The sequence below is a fragment of the Acomys minous genome, assembly GCF_964271855.1.
Source record: "Acomys minous genome assembly, chromosome: 9".
Taxonomy (NCBI): Eukaryota; Metazoa; Chordata; class Mammalia; order Rodentia; family Muridae; genus Acomys; species Acomys minous.
Genome location: NC_140490.1, coordinates 81,190,973 through 81,209,311, shown reverse-complemented (window position 1 = coordinate 81,209,311; position 18,339 = coordinate 81,190,973). Strand labels below are relative to the sequence as shown.

At 59.4% G+C, this 18,339-nt stretch overlaps 2 protein-coding genes across 2 annotated transcripts; one reads left to right on the top strand and one right to left on the bottom strand.

The window, feature by feature from the left end:
* Positions 1-128: 128 nt before the first annotated feature.
* Positions 129-15,601, bottom strand: CSNK1G2 (casein kinase 1 gamma 2). Its single transcript, XM_084795569.1, has 12 exons — positions 15,350-15,601; positions 6,316-6,743; positions 2,814-2,854; positions 2,667-2,736; positions 2,433-2,581; positions 2,100-2,334; positions 1,946-2,031; positions 1,780-1,864; positions 1,540-1,688; positions 1,149-1,232; positions 954-1,060; positions 129-856 (listed from the first exon to the last, which is right to left on the bottom strand). Exons 2-12 carry the CDS (start codon positions 6,500-6,502, stop codon positions 802-804), a joined length of 1,248 nt encoding a protein of 415 aa, XP_084651695.1. The 5' UTR covers positions 6,503-6,743; positions 15,350-15,601; the 3' UTR covers positions 129-801.
* A 522-nt stretch (positions 15,602-16,123) lies between these two features.
* LOC311605214 (acyl carrier protein, mitochondrial-like) lies at positions 16,124-17,417 on the top strand. The gene has a single exon (XM_084795629.1). It carries the CDS (start codon positions 16,831-16,833, stop codon positions 17,299-17,301), a length of 471 nt encoding a protein of 156 aa, XP_084651755.1. The 5' UTR covers positions 16,124-16,830; the 3' UTR covers positions 17,302-17,417.
* Positions 17,418-18,339: the final 922 nt, after the last annotated feature.

Sequence of the window (18,339 nt, the reverse complement as noted above, 5' to 3'; positions counted from 1 at the left end):
CAGGTCGGGGAGCAGCAGCACTCCTGCATCTGTTTTTGCTGGAGCAGCCAGTGCCCTACACCTGCCGTGAGCCAGCTGGGCCTCCTGTCCCAGACTTGTGGATGATAAAAGCCAGGCCCACACTTAAGGATGGTTTCGTTTTATTTTATTTTATTTTTTTTTAAAAAAAGCCCCTAAACTCTACGGCTTCAAGGAAGCGCCGGAGAAACATAAGTTCATTTCTGTACACGTTGTAAAGCAAGAACTTGGCTCCCGAGACCTGGCCCTCCCGTGGGACCGCCTTTCTGCTGCCCCCGGCCGGGCGTTAAGGCGATTTTGTCCCGTGGGTCCTGCACGCAGGGACATGGGTCATGGCAGCCCTGGCTCCGTGGGACCAGACCAGTCCCTGCCCGGTGACCTTCCCGAGCTCCGCCCCGGCTTTGGTGCAGCATTGCGGTAGTGCACGCGCCTCCCCTTTGGTGGCCGAGGCCGTGTGACCTCCCCGTGTGACACCCATGCCCAGGCCTGCCCCCCTCGAGAAAATGGCCTTTGGATCGAGGGGACAAGCTGGACTTTATGAGCTAACAGGGGCGCAGCAGGGACGGCGCGGCACTTCTCTCCTGGTTTTAAATAGTTAATGCTCTCGAAGGGGACGACGAGCCACGGGTGTAGAGATTTCCACCAAAGTCCTGTGTGAAGGAAGTGACCCCAAGTCCCGGAAGATGGTGCGTGCACGTGGGCCACGGAGCCCCACGCCACCGAGGGCACTGCCAGCTTCCTGGACACCCGCCTGGGGATCTTGGGCCGCGGATGCACCCACCCTCACTTGTGTCGCTGCAGCGATTTTCTCTTTCTCCTCTTGAAGAAGCAGCAGCACCTGCAAGGGCGGTGACACACACCGTGTGAAGGGGATGACAAGGGGGTGACCAGCGACCAGCACGCTCAGCCCCAACCCCCCGCCCCGCGGGCCTTACTTGGTTTCATCGGCCACCTCTACTTCTGCAGGGGCCGCGATGGGGGCGTTGGAGTGGCCCGCGGTGGGGTCATCCGCGTTCAGCTCTCCATTAGTGGAGTTGAGCGCCTGTAAGGGCGGCGGGGGTCAGGGCTGCTCTGTGACAGCCACAGGCCCCGCATCCCCTCCAGGACGTGCCCCCAGGCCCGGCCCTCACCTGGTTCTTGTTGTGGGGCTGGGCTTTGTCGCGATGTGGTGGCTGGGAGGGCACGTCAGTGTGGACCGTGCCGATGGGTGTTGGCTGCGAGAGCAGATGTCAGGACAGGGTGGAGCCGCAGGCCTCGCTGCAGCCCCAGGACAGTTCCTGACCCGCTCGCTGGCCCCGGCTGCCCTCCCGCCTAAGCTCCCGCAGGCATCTCCATCTGTACCCCACTCTGGAGCACCCCTTCACTCGCAGAGACACCCATCCAGGGCATCACCCACGGTGTAGCCCTCACCCGCCGGCGCTCCCCTCTCTGCACCCCTCACCTGGGGGCTCACACTGGGAACCCCTCACGCGCCGAGCTCTAACCTCTAACCGGGAGTTGGCTCACATCACCTCCACGTACCAGAGGCTTCCCGGCCCAGTCGTACTCGTAGTCGAACACGTAGCCGCTGCGGTCGAAGAGGTCGGTGAAGAGCTTCCTCAGGTAGTCGTAGTCTGGCTTCTCGAAAAAGTCCAGGCGCCTCACGTAGCGCAAGTAGGTGGCCATCTCCTCTGCGGAAGGACAGGGGCGTGGTCACGGGGGCGGGCCCAGCGTGGAGGGGCGGGGCCACGCGGCGGGGCGGGGCCAGGCTGGCCGCCTTACCCGGGAAGCTCTCACACAGCACCTCGATGGGCGTGGCGCGCTTGGTGTCCCCGATCTTCTGGTAGCGCTCCTTCAGCGTGTCGGCCTGCACGAAGTCCGCGGTCGTGACTGGCGCCCAGGGGCCGAGCCCCCCACCTCATTCCCCACCCCGGGAGGCTCCGCCCACCTTGAGCCCCTGCCAGGGCAGGCTGCCGCGCAGGAAGTACATGAACATGTGTCCCAGCGCCTCCAGGTCGTCCCGGCGGCTCTGCTCTGCGGGAACAACACCGGCTCAGCAGCCGTCTTCCCCGCCCTCACCTCCCCGTGCACGCGCCGCTCACCTTTGCCCAGGTGCGTGTTGATGCTCATGTAGCGCGCCGTTCCCGTCAGGCTCTTGTGCTCGCGGTACGGGATGTGCTTCTTGGTCTCGGGGTCGATGTACTCCTTGGCCAGCCCGAAGTCGATGATGTGGATGGAGTGCTGCCGCTTGCTGCCCGGCCGCCCGACCAGGAAGTTCTCGGGCTTCACATCGCGGTAGATGAGGCTCTTGGTGTGCACGTACTCCATGCGAGTGATCTGGTGGGACCCGCGTCGCGGAGTTCAGCACCCAGGCCCCAGCCTCCCTCCCCCTCCCCCCTCCCCTCCCCTCCCCTCCCCTCCCCTCCCCTCCGCACCAGCTGGATGGCGATCATCAGCACCGTCTTGAGCGTGAAGGTGCGGTCGCACAGGTCGAACAGGTCCTCCAGGCTGGGCCCCAGCAGCTCCAGCACCATGGCGTTGTATTTCCCGCACGGGCCGAAATAGTAGACCTGAGGGACGCCCTCTGCAGAGGAAAGAGGCAAGCTGCCGCCTGGCGCCCCTGCCCACCTCAGAAGTGCTGGCCGACGCCCCGGCGCCCACCCGCTCACCTGCCGTGCTGAGCTGCTTGTAGAAGCGGTACTCCAGGTGCAGCTGCGGCGCCCGGGACTTGATAGGCTCCTGCGGGACAGGGCTCTGTTACCCAGGCCTCTTCCCAGGCCTGGGCGCACAGCAGGGCATGGGTGGGGCACACTCACCAGCTTGATAGCCACGTACTCATTCGTATACAGGTTCTTTCCTGCGGAAACAAGAGAGGCCATGGGGACTGTGGACTAGAGAGGCTACCCCGCCCAAAGCCGCACTCTGCACAGGAGTACGTGGGCGCCCCTCCCAGTGGCTGTTAAGTCCCCACTGCCTCGGGATCCCTGGACTACACCCCCATTCTTGCGTGCAACTACGGGGAGGTGTCTCCCTTGGGCCCTAGCAGGTCATGACAAAGCCCCTCACATTGGAGGCAGCCCCACAAAGCCACACATGCTACCAAGATGGCTGGCTGAGCCAGCGGAGTGCTGAGTCGCCATGCTGGCCACCCCACTCTGGCGAATCCAACAGCAGGCTCAACCCCAGAGTCATCCGGCCTCTCTCGAGGGGGTCACAATCTGCTGTCCTGGGCATACCCTAGCCCCTCAGCACCCTGTGTGCCCCTCAGCATCTCTAGTCACAAAGGGTACCTCAGAGCCACACCGCAGTGTTTGCACCTGCCACCGCTGCAGGGAAAACCTATTCCTCCCCTAGTGGCCCTGCATAAAGCAGCAGGCAGTCACTGGGGTGGCTTCCACAGGCAGGCTCTGTCTACAACTGCCTCAGAAGCTGTCAGCGCCCCGCCCCCCCCCCCCCCCCCCCCGTCCCCAGACACCCAGCAGGGACGGTCACTCTGTCACCCTCAAGTTGCTAAGGCCATGATGCCAGCATGCAGCCCTCAGCTGCTACCAGCCAAGTTCAGCGGGTTTGTCTTGTGTCCCTTGGACAGTAGTGGCCTCCAAGCCACCAGACCATGCAGGCTGCATACGATGAGGCTCCACAGAGCTTCCAAGAGACCGATCCAGGTGGTCATGGGTCTGATCTCCCCTCACTCTGCAAGCCTGTCAGCTCTCCTGGGTGAGCAGCCAATGGCTGTCCCTTGCCTGCACGCTGTCCTCAGCCGTCTTCTGCGAGGGTCTGTTCGGGCCTCAGCCCTCTCTTCCCTGGACTGTTTGTCGACGGAGCTGTGGCTCTGCCATGGAGTCTCCTCAGCTGCAGGTGTCAGGGCTTGCCTAGGAGCAGGTGTCTCCAACTTTAACCACCACTCTGCTCTTTTGTGGCCATTTCCTCGGGGCCTCTGCTGAAGACAGCCTCTGCTGACCCAAGCCTGCCCTTCTGCTGGCTTGCCCAGCACCTGAGCCAAGTCCTTGGGGGCCCCAGGTTCCCTGTGCACCTGACAGGCTGAAGGCGCAGAAGTCCCGTGGGGGCACGGACACTGAGCCCACAGTGTGCAGGTGTGTGAGGCTGCCTGCAGGCCGGCTGAGGAGCATGGCAGCTGAGGTGCTCAGTGGAGAGCTGGCCATGCCTGCTGACAACTTGGCTCGAGCCCCCAGAATCCACAGAAAGGTGGTGAAAGAAGAGAAGTGAGACGGCCCACAGTTGCCCCGATCCCCACAGGGGTATGTGACACGGCTGTTCTCCAACATATACACATTAATACCTTCTCTTAAATGTGGGGGAGGTTCTCTGGGGAGACAGCTCTTCCAAAGGATCTGGGTTCAGTTAGCACCCACAGGGGGGCTCAACAGTCCCTACTTAAAGGGAAATCTCGTGCCCTCTTCTAGTGACATACATGCAGACAAAACACCCACACATAAACAAAGTGTGTAGGAGGGAAGTAGGTGTGGTTGTGCACACTTGACCCCAGCACTTGGGAGGCAGAGGCAGGCGGACCTCTGAGTTCTGCCTAGCTAGGTCTACAGAGCGAGTCCAGGACAGCCAGGGCTACATGGTGGGACTCTTTTTCGGGGGGTGGGGGCACACAAACAAAGGGACAGAATATGGCCCCATAAGAGGAAAAAAGTTGCACAGACATAAGGGATTCAATTTTCCCAATTTAATGAACAATTATCACTCTACAGATCCCAAGAGCTTAGTGTCCCCAGGCCAGATACAGACCTGGGAAAGGCATGGGGGCCAGTGGAGGATGGGGGCTCACGCAGGGAAGCAGCTCAGTCACCAGGGAATTAGCACCTTCAGCACTCACTCTAATTCTGTGAGGCAGGGGGAGGAGACAAGCTCTCACTGTGTAGCGCAGGCCTGCACTTGTGAAGATCCCTGGCTCAGCACCTTGAGTGCTGTGATGCTAGCTCAGGGCTGGGGCTGCAACCCTGTGCCTGGCTGAGCTGTGTGTACACATCCTACCCTTCTTCAGGGTGTAAACAGCTGACAGGGACTCTAAGCATCCAGCAGTGAGGGGGCTGGCTCTGCACTCCAACAAAGGTCAAAGTGCACAAGCTGGTGACAGGCTCCACCCCTAGCAGTAGGAACAGGAAGCAGCAAGCACCCCTCACTGGCACACAAGCATCCCAGAGACAGGCCCTGCACTGGACTCAGGGGAAACCCCCTCAGGATGTCTAAGCCTCTGGGTCCATGATCTGTACCGGGCTCTGAGAGGTTAGCTGCTGCCCCACCTAAGGACAGGAACCCTGAAAGTGCTCCTGGCCATGTGCACATGCACGCGTGTTTATGCTTGCCTGTGTACACGCAGGACTGCGTGTTCAGGGCTACAGTTTTTTTTGGTTTTTTTTGTTTTTGTTTTTGTTTTTTTGCTTTTTTGTTTTTCGAGACAGGGTTTCTCTGTGTAGCCTTGGCTGTCCTGGACTCACTTTGTAGACCAGGCTGGCCTCGAACTCACAGCGATCCGCCTGCCTCTGCCTCCCGAGTGCTGGGATTAAAGACGTGCACCACCACCCAGCTTTTTTTTTCTTTTTGAGACAGAGTTTCTCTGTGTAGCCTTAGCTGTACTGGCTTTGTAGACCAGGCTGGCCTTGAACTCACAGAGATCTGCCTGCTTCTGCCTCCTGAGTGCTGGAATTAAAAGCGTATGCCACTGACACAGCCTGGCAGCAGCTGAGGCCACAGCACAGACCTGGCACAGGAGTGCAGAGGCTCTGCACCACGATTGGCTCCTGTGCTGGCCTTGAGCAGCCAGCGAGTACAATGGCCTCCCGGTGAGGCAGGCAGCACTTACACTTAGCCCATGACCATGGTGTCCCCACAGTGTGACCAGACTCTGTAGTTCTCATGGACCCAGTGGAAACCATCACCCCATTAGCAAGGTCAGGAGTGAAGGGGGACACTTCTAGTGAGGCACACACAGGACTTGGGAGGCTGGTGGCCACAGGTGCTCCCTGGCCACACTTCTCTCGCCTGACCACCTCAGGTGCGGTCTGGAACCTGAGGTGCTGGATAAGCAGCTTTTGAACAGGTCTCCCACCACCCTGCACAGGACGTATACTTAGGGGGACCCTTGGCCTCCTGGGCACCCACGAGCTCAGCCCCGTGTGCTAAAGCCTGCTGGGATGGACACTGCTGGGGTATGCAAAGCCTGACACAGCCACTGGACAGGCCAGGGTGAAGCAAGCTGTGACCTCAGCTCCTCCCCACAAAGCCAGAGCCGGTCCTTCCTCCTGAAGCCCCTAGTGATGGACCGACGCCGGTGTTCACAGGACTCACCTAGGCGAAGCTCTCCGAAGTTCCCACAGCCTATCTTCTTGCCGACACGGAAGTTGGGGCCCACCATCAGGACCCCTGAGCTGGTCCCGGAACCGCGGACGCCGTGGTTGCTCCGGCTCGTGCCGGCCTTGGACATTCTCCGGCCCTCCTCCAACTCCCCCTTCCCTCCTTTCTTGTCAAAATCCATAAGTTTGTGGTACCCTGGCCTCTCCACGGTGACTCTGCCGTGAGATCCGAGTGCGAAACCTGAGCTCGCGCCCGGCTTAGTACACCATTGCGCCCGGTGGCCCCTTGGCTCCTGGCTAGCGACACCAGGGTATGCTTGTGGGCCCGGCCGCGGTGCTCATCTCGGTGGCCTCAGGGTCACTTGCAGGGAGAGAAGACATTCTGACAACAGGTCCCTCAGCCTTAAATCTCGTGGAGCCCAGCTGTGAAGAAAGAGGCACCAGTCAGAGGACGGGGTACACAACATGCTCCCAGTGGGCAGGGACAGAAAGACCTTTAAAGGTCTGAACAAGACTGGTGTCATCTCTGCCTGGGAAGATGCATCTGTCTCCATGGGCCAGATACATGTCCTGCTGACCACAGCAAAGGCTGCCATGGTGTGACCAGAGCGAGACTGACAGAAGCCAGAGGCTGGGGTGGGTGGCCAAGGGCTCTATGTGACATAGAGCTATGTCGCCCAGTGGGCAGAGGCCGAGAAGGGATGCTCGGTCCGACCACACCAGAGACAGCCACAACAGGGAAGTGGGGATGGCAGATCAAACGGTACCCACGTAGGAACAGCAGCTACACCTCCAACCATGCACGCAGCCATGGCAGGATGGCGCGTGGCACGCAGCACCAGGTGATCAAGGGGGCTCAGTAGGGCCACAGGCAGGGAGCACCTACCTCTCTACCCTGATCTGCACCTCTCAGCTCCCAAAGACCTGGCTCTTGCCAGGCCATCCACATGGAAGGGCGTGGTCAGCTGCAAAAGTGCCCAAGGATGGGCAGACAGAGCCAGAGCCAGCCGGGGGGCCTGGAGCATGCAGAGCACAGCCTAAAGACTTGTCTCCAGGCCAGGCCAGCTGCAGGTGCGAGGAGGCCTGGGCTCTGAGGCAGGAGCCACAGCTGGGATCATTTCTGTCTTGTGACCAGAGCAATCAGTGTCACAGTCCAGGGTCCCATGAAAGCTAGGCAGAACACAGCCCCACCTCTCAGAGAAGGCAGGACCTCAGGTACCAGAGGCCATGGTAGATCTCACATACTTGCACCCCACAGCCTGACACCCTTGGGTCCCCCTCTGCCTACCATGGTGCTCTCAGCAGTTCTGTAGGGGGCTTAACAGGCCTGGCCTGCTCCTGACCCACAGGAGGAAGGCCTGCCCAGAAGACAGCATGAGATGCCAGCACCATGGGCCTTGAGGATGAGGAGGAGAGAGGTGTGCCTCTAGAGGCAGGTGTGGAGGCAGAAGACTGGCAGCGGTTGCCTCTGGGCCAGAGTGAGGGATATACAACAAAGAAAAGCACCTGCCCCTCAGTCCTGCCTGCCCTCACTCAATGCTTCCTCCAGAGCCTGCGCCACGGATGTCCTCGGCCACCCCCCATCTGATGGCGTTCTCTTCCCAATGGGAAGTGCACTGTCTGCTCCTCATCCTGGCTGGATGGCTGCACACCTGTGAGCTGCAGAGCTGCCCACTGGAGGCCCAGGCTGCACACCAAATGCATTTGACCCTGAGGTGTGTGACTCAACATGGGGCCTTGACTCCATACCCACCTATGATGTGTGCAAGTCAAGACCCATGTGGTGTACACACACACACACACACACACACACACACACACAGCACACAGCCATGGTCAACAGCAACAGGCAGCACCGCACCTGTTGTGGGGCTCAGGCCAGCTAGGATGTGCAGTGAGAGAGCATCTGCAGGGCTGCACAGGAGGAAGGCAAATGAGAGGTGGAGGACGCATCCACACAGGGCACCAAGCACGGGGGGCTTAAAGCAGGCAGGCTGCAGGAGGACGGGGGCCCCACTGTCACACCTTTGTGCCTTTGATCCATGGCCTTCTCGGGCCAATAAGTGTGCTGTCCACATCCTGAGTGGACGTGGCAGCCAGGTAACAGCACCAGAGACTCTCTTGTCCACCTACTGTCCCCATGCATCCTACAGGACAGTTGGGGACCATGGCCACCGCTTGGCTTATGGCAGCCCCATGGTGCCAAGGGAGGTGGCTATGCTAAGGAGGACATGAAGCCTGGCATGACACCACCATGGCTGCCCGAGCACACGGACCACTACTCCTCACTCAGAGGTGCCCAAGAGCACGCACAGACCACAGGAAACCTGTCACTCCAACCCAGATGGCCAGTAGACAGACAACCCTGGTGCCAAGTAGCTGCGCTGTCTCAGACACACCTGACTATGTGTGGAGTGACCTGAGGAAACGCCACTAGACCTGGTTGAAGCTTGGAGCTAAAAATAGAGCCCTTGAAAGGAGGGCAGGGCTCCCAGCCCTAAATAAACCTTCCCTGGCCTGACCCATAAGGCCCAGAGCCCGAGTCTTCCCCGACGGGAGGCTGTCCCCAGGGGAAGCCCAGGCGTAGGGGAAACGGCTGGGCTGGCCTGGGCAAGGCTAGGCCGCAGAGCCAGCTACAGGTGCTCACTGCTGAGGGAGCTGGCTGACAGCGGGCTGTACTCCCACCAGAGACACAGCACGCACCTGCCCTGTTCTTTTTGGGGTCCTCCATCTTGCTGGGGCCCTGGCTGCTCCTCTGCTGGAGGCCCCCAAGCCCCTTCTCTGTATCTCCACTCAGTGATGTCACAGTCCCTGGCTGACGTCACTGGCAGTTCCCAGGTTATAGCTGGCACCCACCTGAGGGGAGAAGCAGGGCCAGCAGCCACCATGGGAGGCCTGCAGTGGGTAGGGCTTTGAGCTGTACCTGAGTGACAGTCAACAGGGCCTTTCTTCCTGTTCCTCAGACACTCAGGCTGTGTCACACCAGGACTGGAATCCTGGAAGACAGCTGGAGACACTTGGGGTTGAAGCCGAGACAGGAAAGCAGCCTGATCAGCAAGGGTTAGTGCCGCCTGGCCAGCAGGCAGCTGAGCGGAGCATTAAGTTGGGATCTGAGAGCAACGGCAGAGGGGAGAGCCGGGGGACTTCTCAGTACCTTGTCTTTGGAGAAAGGCACCCCATACCACCATGGCTCACCTGCTCCTGGTCACAAGTCACTGTCCCCAAAGGTACATGGAAACCAGTTGGGGTGAGTGGAGCAAGCACTGTGATGGTGGCAGTGCCTCCGTATAGCGGCAGAGGCTGGGCTCCGCTGGGCCGGGCAGCGCAGCCACAGCCAGTGTGGGGGGCTTGCTCTTCTGCATGGACCTCACCAACAGCTGGGCTGACAATGCCCAGACAAGGCTGGGAGGACAGCCTGGACCACAGCTCTGGGCAGACTCGTGTGTGTGCCAGGGTGGCAGAGTGTCTAGATCATCTGGAGAACCCATAATACACTGAAGAGGAGGAAGCCAACTCCAGCATCAGCCACATCAGCCGCAGTGTCCACAGCACTCAAACACACTGACACAGGACGACACACTGCAGCCCAGAACCCTGACAGCCAGTGCACACTCTGCCCAGCAAACACCTACTACCTTCTCTGTGCCTCTGATGCCCAAACACTGCTGCAGCATTAGCTACACAAAGGAGGCTGAAGGTGACGACGGCGGGGAGGACGCAGCCTCATCTACCACTCTCTCACTGAACGCCGGCCGCACCAGAGCAGATGGCGTCCCCCAGGGACTCCAGACTCTGGGACTGAGGACCTCACCCCCTCTGCACTCCTGGGTTGACAGAAGGGTGGGTGACGGGAAACATTGAGCCTCTTGCACTCTGTGGGGTCTTCCTGACCCAGGTCTCAGCAAGGGTGACACTGTAGGACCCTATGGGGACACAGGGAGCCACTATATGGAGTGAGGAGAGGCCCAGGGTGCTGCTCAACACCCACAGAGCCTAGGTTGGAACTTGGCAAAAGCCTGGGTTCCACAGAGCTGTGGAAAGGCACGAGGTTGGCATCACTGAGCACATGGGCAGGCACAGGCACTGACCACTGACCATGGCCTACTGCGGTGGAGCGACCTCTACGTGCGCCAGAGGCTGATGCCAAGAGCCGAGTGCCTTCCTGGGTAATTCTCCACCTTATGTTGAGGCCATTTAAGTGAGTGCTTGGCGACCTGAGCCTGGGCACCCTTTGCCACACTGGCCTTGAGCCACCATGGTCCTGCCTCCTGGCCCTAAGTGCAGGGAGACAGGTGTAAGCCACCATGCTTGGTTTGAACACTTTAGAACAGTACACTGGGTAGGGCGAGAGGGAAGCCTGGAAGTGGATGCTCTAATGCAGGTGAGCACCACACACCTTACTCTGAAGGGGCATCTGGCCATGATGTCAGTACTGCCTACCACAGTCTGCGTGCTGAGTGCACACATCTGGCCTCCGCTGGACAGCGAGGCCAGCACTGGGTGAAGCACAGGCTCACAGCACACCACTGCCCACTGGAAGTAGTAGTCAGCCAGCAGCAGTGCCCAGGCCACACCTCCTCTTTGGGGCCCAATTCAACAGCCAATGGCAACATGCAGATTTCCCAGGAGCCCAAAGGGGCATGTCCCCACAGGAAGCACAGGCCGCAGACACAGTGAGTGGGAGAGGACAGGCAGCGTCTGGGGCTGCACACCAGCTGCCAGCCCTATGGGTCCCAGCCCCCCCCCCCCACAGCCTGCCCTGTGACCCTGCCTCCCATGCCCCTCCCCCACCTGCATACACACTTGAAGACCCTTACAGGCCTAAGCTGGGGTTCCTTTAGCTGACCCAGGGATGTCCCCAATCTTTCCCACTGTAACCCAAGGAGAACATTCACAAACCAAGATTCCAGGAGCCAAGGAGTTGAAGACCATCCTCAGACACATGGAGACCAGCCTAGGCTACAGCAGAGTCAAGGACAGTTTCCTTGGGTGTGGTGCCACACACCTATGTCCCAGCATTCAGGAAGCTGAGGCAGGCATGAGTTTAGGGCCAGCCTGGACTATATGGTGAGTTTGGGGCCAGCTTTGGCAACAGAGTTGCAGTCTTGTCTCAAAAAACAAAACAGGGCTGCTGTGATGGCTCAGAGGGCAAAGCCTCCAAAGTCTCTTTATCAATCCCTGGAAACCGAATCCATGTGGAAGACGACCACCTGGTCTACACAGCAAGCTGCACGACGGCCAGGGATAGAGACCCCTGCTGCGTCAAGACGACAAACCAAAGCGCAAGAAGACAAGCCACTCCACCAAACTGCCCTCTGACCACCAAGGCACAAAACGCCATGTTGCTAGTCACACCGGAGAGAAACTCAAGACTTCTAAAGAGCCAGGCGCAGTGACCCTGGCACTCGGGAGGGGGAAGCAGGAGCAGCAGTTCAAGACCATCCTAACTCACACAAGACCTGGGCTCAAAATCTAAAATAAAACAAGCAAGACGGCTTCTTCCCACATGGACTGAGCCAGAGTGGCAGCCCTGGGGGGTATAGGGAGTCCATGGCTGGCACCCGACTGGAGAACCACACCTCTGGGCTGCAAGAACAGACAGCCCTGCTGTCCCTGGCCCACAGTCCCAGTCGGGGACTCAATGCAAGGCTGCTTGCTGCCGCTGTCCCGTGTCAAGAGGCTCTAGATCTGTCATTCGACAGGATGTGACCTCAATCTGTCTTAGCCTGGTGGTGCTGAGCTGTCCCGAGGGGCAAGGGTGTGGCAAGAGGCCCAGGGCAACCTGAAGACCTGCTCTAGGGGAAAGGAACCGCAGCCAACCAGCAGGAATGGCCCCTTGACCACTGGGTCCTGAATGACACTAATTCCCCAGCACAGGCCCTCTTTCAGAGAGGCAAATATGGGCAGCCACCCACAACACCTTGTTTCTAATGGGACCCGCCCACCCGCCCAATGGTGCAGCCTGGTGTCTTAGCAGAAACTGTGAAAGCCAGGTATCCCTCTGTCCTTACACTCTCACCAGGGGCCTCTCTCAGGACTGGGGACCACCCAGGAGGCCCCATGGGGCAATAGGCACAAACATGCAGCCAGACAATGCACATGGACAGATGTGACAGCTGTGGGACCCAGACTTGGCTCTTTGCCACCTGTTTCCAGGTGTCCTGTGCCCCTTTGCCTAGGATGGAGCCTCCTGGTGACAGTGCATGTGTGGATAGAGCACAGAGGGGAGGAATTCCAAGGGTCTGACAGCCAAACATCCCCAGGGGCCAACTCCTCAGGTGACCAGGTAGCCACCCAAACACTCCCAGCATGCTTCTACAGTTTAGGATCCCAGTCGAGACCTGCTAAGGTTTCCCCGACACCACACCTTGAGGTCAAGCCCCTGCTTTGTGCCTGCAGTGTGACTGACAGCTCTTGCGGACCAGGATGGGGGCAACTGGCTCAGAGATCAAAGCAGTGCATGTGTTGCTCCCTACACAAGTGGTGCTGCGCAGCCTCTAAAGTAGCAGAGGTGACAGGGAGTGGGTAAGAGCACAGAGACACAGTGCATCCTCCCAACCCCACGGGGCCACCCAACACAGGCTTCCTCAGGCAGAGGGCCCCTGGCCTCCACCAGCATACACTCTGGCCCACAGTCACTAACATCAGATTGCCAGAGCCCAGGCACCCCTATATTGAGCAGGCCACCTCACAGACCCCATACCTCTCCGCTGAGTGTGTGGTCCCCATGCCTAGGGCTGTGTCAGTACTGACCAACAAGCTCTTGGACGAAGACACCAGGTCACTGACTGGCAAACTAATGTCTGGCTTATAAGGACAAAGCTTGGATCCAGCAAAAGTACAGCCACCAAGCCAGTGATGGCAGCTGTGAGGGTGAATGTGGATGAAGCTCCCCAGCCCCAGGACTCTCAGGCTAGAGGCTCCTTCACATGGCTCCACCTGTCTCCAGATTATGAAAAAGCCAGTAGCCTGTCCCATATCACCTTGACACTGAAGTCCACACTCTGTACTTAGCCAGAGTAGGACCATACAGCACTGCATCTCCCACCTGGCCTAGCATGCAGCCAAGGGCAGGACCTCACAGGTCCCAGACCCTTGCAGGAGACATGTTGGCTGGCGGGTGCTGGTGGAAGGGATCTGGGACAGCTCTGTGGTGACTGAGCAGGTAGGAGTCGCACTCAGAATAGACACCACCTGCCCTGCAGCATGGCCTCCGTCCTTCCTGGTGTGGGGACACACATCCCAGAGCCTGCATCTGGGATGATTATTCCTCACTCGTAAGCCCCCCATAGACACAAGTGGTCCCCTGCATTTTGCTGGCATGCCACGTTTGTCCCAATTCACCAATGGGCACATGGAAGCAGCTTCATTACCGAGAACCCTACCTCTGGCATTCTGCTGGGGGCAGCCGCTGTGTGATTAAGGAGAAGTCACAGGACTGCACACCTCGGTGGAGAGCACTGGCTGCCTGGCCTCTAGAGCACGCTTGGAACCCACAGGAACCATTCCAAGGTGAAATCAAAGCCGACAGAGGCCGCATCTCTGAGCAGGCCCTGGAGCCTTGGTTGGCTTTGGAACCCCTTTATCTGGCCCTCCCTTGGGGTCCTCAGCTCTCTTGCTCAGTCTCTCAGGTCCCCTCCCACTGGCTCCCAGGAAATCACCAGGCCTCAGCCTCTGTGGGGAGAGTGGAGACTTAGCAGTGTCTGCCCAGCCCTGGAGACTCTTGGCAGGCACTGCATGCCTGTGATGTGGGAAACTCACTAGCCAGTACCACACTCCAGTGGAAAAAGACAACCCCACACACTGTCCTCTACACAGGAGCACAGTCCCCAGGGCAGGCGGAGGAGCCCAGACACACTGTACCCCCACACACCTAACTTGGTCAGCACAGTCCATGTGGGCAGCTGGGGTTTCTTCCATACTGACAAGGCCTTTGTGCTTTCCAGCTCCCATAGCCCCCAGACCACGGACGAAGACCCATCAGCCTCCAGACCCCTGATGGGCTGGGTGAGCAGACTGCAAGCCAGAGAGCACAGAGACAAGTCTCCTGGCCGCCACCTACACACCACCCAGGCTGTTTCCTGAAAACTGCCATCCGGAGGCCACCAAGATGAAAACGCAACTGCCCCAAACCTAGAAGCCCAGGACGCCACAGCAGACCCCTCCCTGCAGACACTGTGTTCCCATTTCTTATTCGAAGAGCCACCCGTGGGCAAAGCTGGGACACAGAAGGACAGACAGAGGACCCAACAGCCCGCTCAGACATCTCACCCCTCCTGCCTTGATCCGTGTGTTTCCGGAAAACAAAGCCGGTGGCGAGAGCGGAAGGGGGAGGGCGCAGGCGGCTGGGCCCAGAGTTCCCAAGCAGCTCCCTGCAACAGGTGGCCCCCTCCACCTCAACAGGACCCTCTGTCCCTGTCCCCAAGACCCCCAGCTCTTCTCTCCCATCAAACCATCAGGACCACAGATAGATAGTAAAGAACGAACGTCAGGGAGAAGGGCCGGGGTGTGGAGGGACAATAAGTCCGGCCCAGAGACCAGGTGGCCAGGGGTCTGATAACAAGAACCGGACGTCGGAGGACACAGAAAAAAAACAAAAACAAAAACGGGGTTGCAGGTAGGCTGGACACCTGGGAAGGAAGCACGAGGAAATTGAGGGGCAGGAGCGCAGGGACACGGATGAGGTCAGAGCGTCAAGGAACACTGAGGCAGAATGAGGGGTCCCCGGAAGAGGGTGACCGGAAGTGGGGGCGCCTGGGTGTCGCAGGTGAGCTGAGCACCTGGGAAACAGTAAACAAGGGAACTCAAGGATCCGAGAACCAGAGCAAAGGTGGAGTCAGAGTGAGGGATACTGAAGCAGGGTGACCGGAAGTGGGGGTCGCGCGGGGCAGAGCACTCATGGGGAACCTCTGGGTGGTGGTGGGGGACCGTGCTCGCCCTGGGGCGGAGATGGGGGGGGGTCATTCGGGGTCACGGGGTCGCGGCGCGGCGGGGGTGGGGCGCGGCCGGTCCTGCGCGCGCAACATTACCTGCGCCCCGCCTGGGGCCCGCGGGCGGCGGCGGCCGAGCTCAGCAGCGCGGCGTCCCCCGCTCCGGGCCCCGCGCACGTTCGCGCTCCGGCTCCGGCCCCCGCTCCGGCTCCCGCGCTGCCGGGGCCGGCCTCGGCATGTTCGGCGGAGAGGGCCGGGCTCCGCCGCTCCGCCGCGCCCGCTCCGCGGAGCCCCCGCGCGCCTTACGCCGCCAGCGTCGGCCAGCGGGGGGTGGGGGGGCGGCGGCCTGCGCGCGCCACTGCGCAGGCGCGGACGGGCCGCTCCAGGCGTGCGCGGGGCTGCGTCATAGCGCGGGGCGTGGCCTTAAGGCGGGAAACGTGGCTTTACGACTCTTGAGGGCCTTGGTATCCGAGGAGAGCGCGAGCTTTACGACAGTCAGAGCTGGGGCTCGGAGGCGAGCGGGGGTCTTTTACGACAGTGCGGGGGCGTGGCTTGAGGGTGGGCACGGAGCTCTAACCACAAGGTAGAGGGAGTGGCCTTGAGAAAGGGGAAGCGCTTTGCGGCGGAGTGAGGGGCGTGGCCTGGCGGTGGGCGGGGCTTTACCACACTAGGGCGTAGGTTTACCATGGCGCAGGGGCGTGGCCGAGTGGCGGGCACGCCGTTTTGCGACGACGCCTTGTGGGTGGGTAAAAGGGGGTCGCCGCGCTACGGCCGCCGCGCTTTGCGGACAAGCCAAGGCCGCCCCGGTGCGGGTCGCGGGGAACATCCGAGGCCGGCGGCGAGAGCGTACCTGAGCTGTGACTAGGACCGGCAGCCGCCCCTCCCTCATGGGGGCGTGGCTTGGGGAACGCGACAGGCGTCGCCCTTCCGTTGCCATGGAGACGCGTCGCGGTCTCCCAGGCTCCCGCCCACAGCCGTGCCTGTGACGTCACTGTCTCGCCACCCGACGTCACGGGGGCGGGTCGGAGGGGCGTGGTCTCCCTGCTGGCTGGGGCTGCCGCTGGACCCGGAAGTTGCTAACATAAAGGAGAATAGTACTGTAAAATTAATGGTCCGCACCTCAGCGAAATGTCGATCTTGGTTAACGGCAGGTGGTCAGAGTCAGGGCTGAAAGTCTCGGTGTTCTTTTTCCTTTGGCTGTTTTTCGAGACAGGGTTTCTCTGTGTAGCCTTGGCTGTCCTGGACTCACTTAGTAGACCAGGCTGGCCTCGAACTCACAGTGATCCTCCTGCCTCTGCCTCCCGAGTGCTGGGATTAAAGGCGCCACCACACCCGGCTCCAGTGTTGGTTTTTTAAAACTTTATTTTGAGGGGCTGGTGAGATGGCTCAGTGGTTTAGAGCACTGCCTGCTCCTCCAGAGTTCAATTCCCAGCAACCACATGGCGGCTCACAACCATCTGTGATGTGATCTGATGACCTCTTCTGGCCTGCAGGTGTGCGTGCAGGCAGAGCACTGTATACATAATAAGTAAATCTTTTAAAAAATATTTATTGGCAGTGCATCCTGGGTTGGGGTAGCCATGGCGGCTCGTATCCTTTCCTCCTGTGTCCACCATCTGCCCATGGCCTTTGCTCCGCTACCGCGACTTCCCACTCTGGCCTCGTCCCCGCCGCTCAGCACCACTTTCTGTCCTGAGGGAATCTGCAGGAGACCCGGAACTCTGCAGCCTGCCTTGGCCCTCGCGCAGGTGCCTGGAAGGGTCACACATTTGTGCCGCCAGTACAGTGACGCACCCCCACTAACATTAGAGGGGATCAAAGATAGAATTCTGTATGTCTTGAAACTCTACGACAGGATTGACCCGGAAAAGCTCTCAGTAAATTCCCACTTTATGAAGGACCTGGGCTTAGACAGTTTGGACCAAGTGGAGATTATTATGGCCATGAAAGACGAATTTGGGTTTGAAATTCCTGATATAGATGCAGAGAAGTCAATGTGTCCACAAGAAATTGTACATTCCATTGCAGATAAGAAGGATGTGTATGAATAAAGTATCAGAGCCACCTTCCTCACTGAGAGGACTCCGAGGACACACCAATGGTGGCTGACCAACCGTGGTTCTTTTGAACTTTTATTTAAATTGAGTGTTTTATCCTTTCAAAGTAAATCTATTACAAAACAAAAAAAAAAATAAAAAATAAAAATATTTATTAAAAACCACTTTTGTTTTGTTTTGTTTTTGAGATAGTCTTGCCATGTAGCTCAGGCTGCCTCCTCCCTCAGCCTCCAAGTGCTAGGACGACAGGCTGTCCGTCTGTCACCCCTTGGTTTTTCTGGCATGGCATGTAGTTTTTTCATGGCAGTATCCACAGGTGTCGGCCCCTGGGGTCGCAATCCTGCAGCAGGTCACCCGGAGCCAAGCGGCAGGTGCCCTGCCAGCCTCCTGCTCCAAGCGCAGGCTTGGCTTCCAGCTGGCCCTCAACCGGCGCAACCTCCAAAGTGCTTGGTCACTCAAGGCCCGGGGGAGGGGCTGCTGAGCAGGGTCCCCGTGTGACTCCTGGGAGGACAATTCCCCCATGAAACCCCTGTCTCTCCCCCTCCCCCCCCCCCCGTCCTCCCCCCAACACGTTGTAGATATTTGTTCACAAATCCTCAGAGCCTGGGTGAACCACCCAGGGAGGCCTCAGTGGGGGGGGGGGGGAGCGCAAGTGTCAGATGACGTCATGGGTGGTGGCCCCCTCGGATGGCAGGACCTTACACACCCAGATCCCAGCTTCCTCCTCGTGAACGTACATCGCTTCAGGCTTGGAAGAAAAAAAAAAAAAGGTGACTATGGCAGAGCGTGGTGGCGCACGCCTTTAATCCCAGCAATCGGGAGTTCGAGGCCAGCCTGCTCTGCAAAGGGAGGTCTTGAAAAACAAAAACAAAAAACCAAACCAAACAAAAAAACCCAAACCAAACCAACCAAACAAAAAGACCCAGAGGTAAATACGGTGCCCGCCGGGAAGGCCGCGTCCAGCTCTCGGGCTGCCCTGGGGACCGCAGGCTGTCCTCCTGGCGCACGCAGCCCTCACAGGTGTGGGAGAAG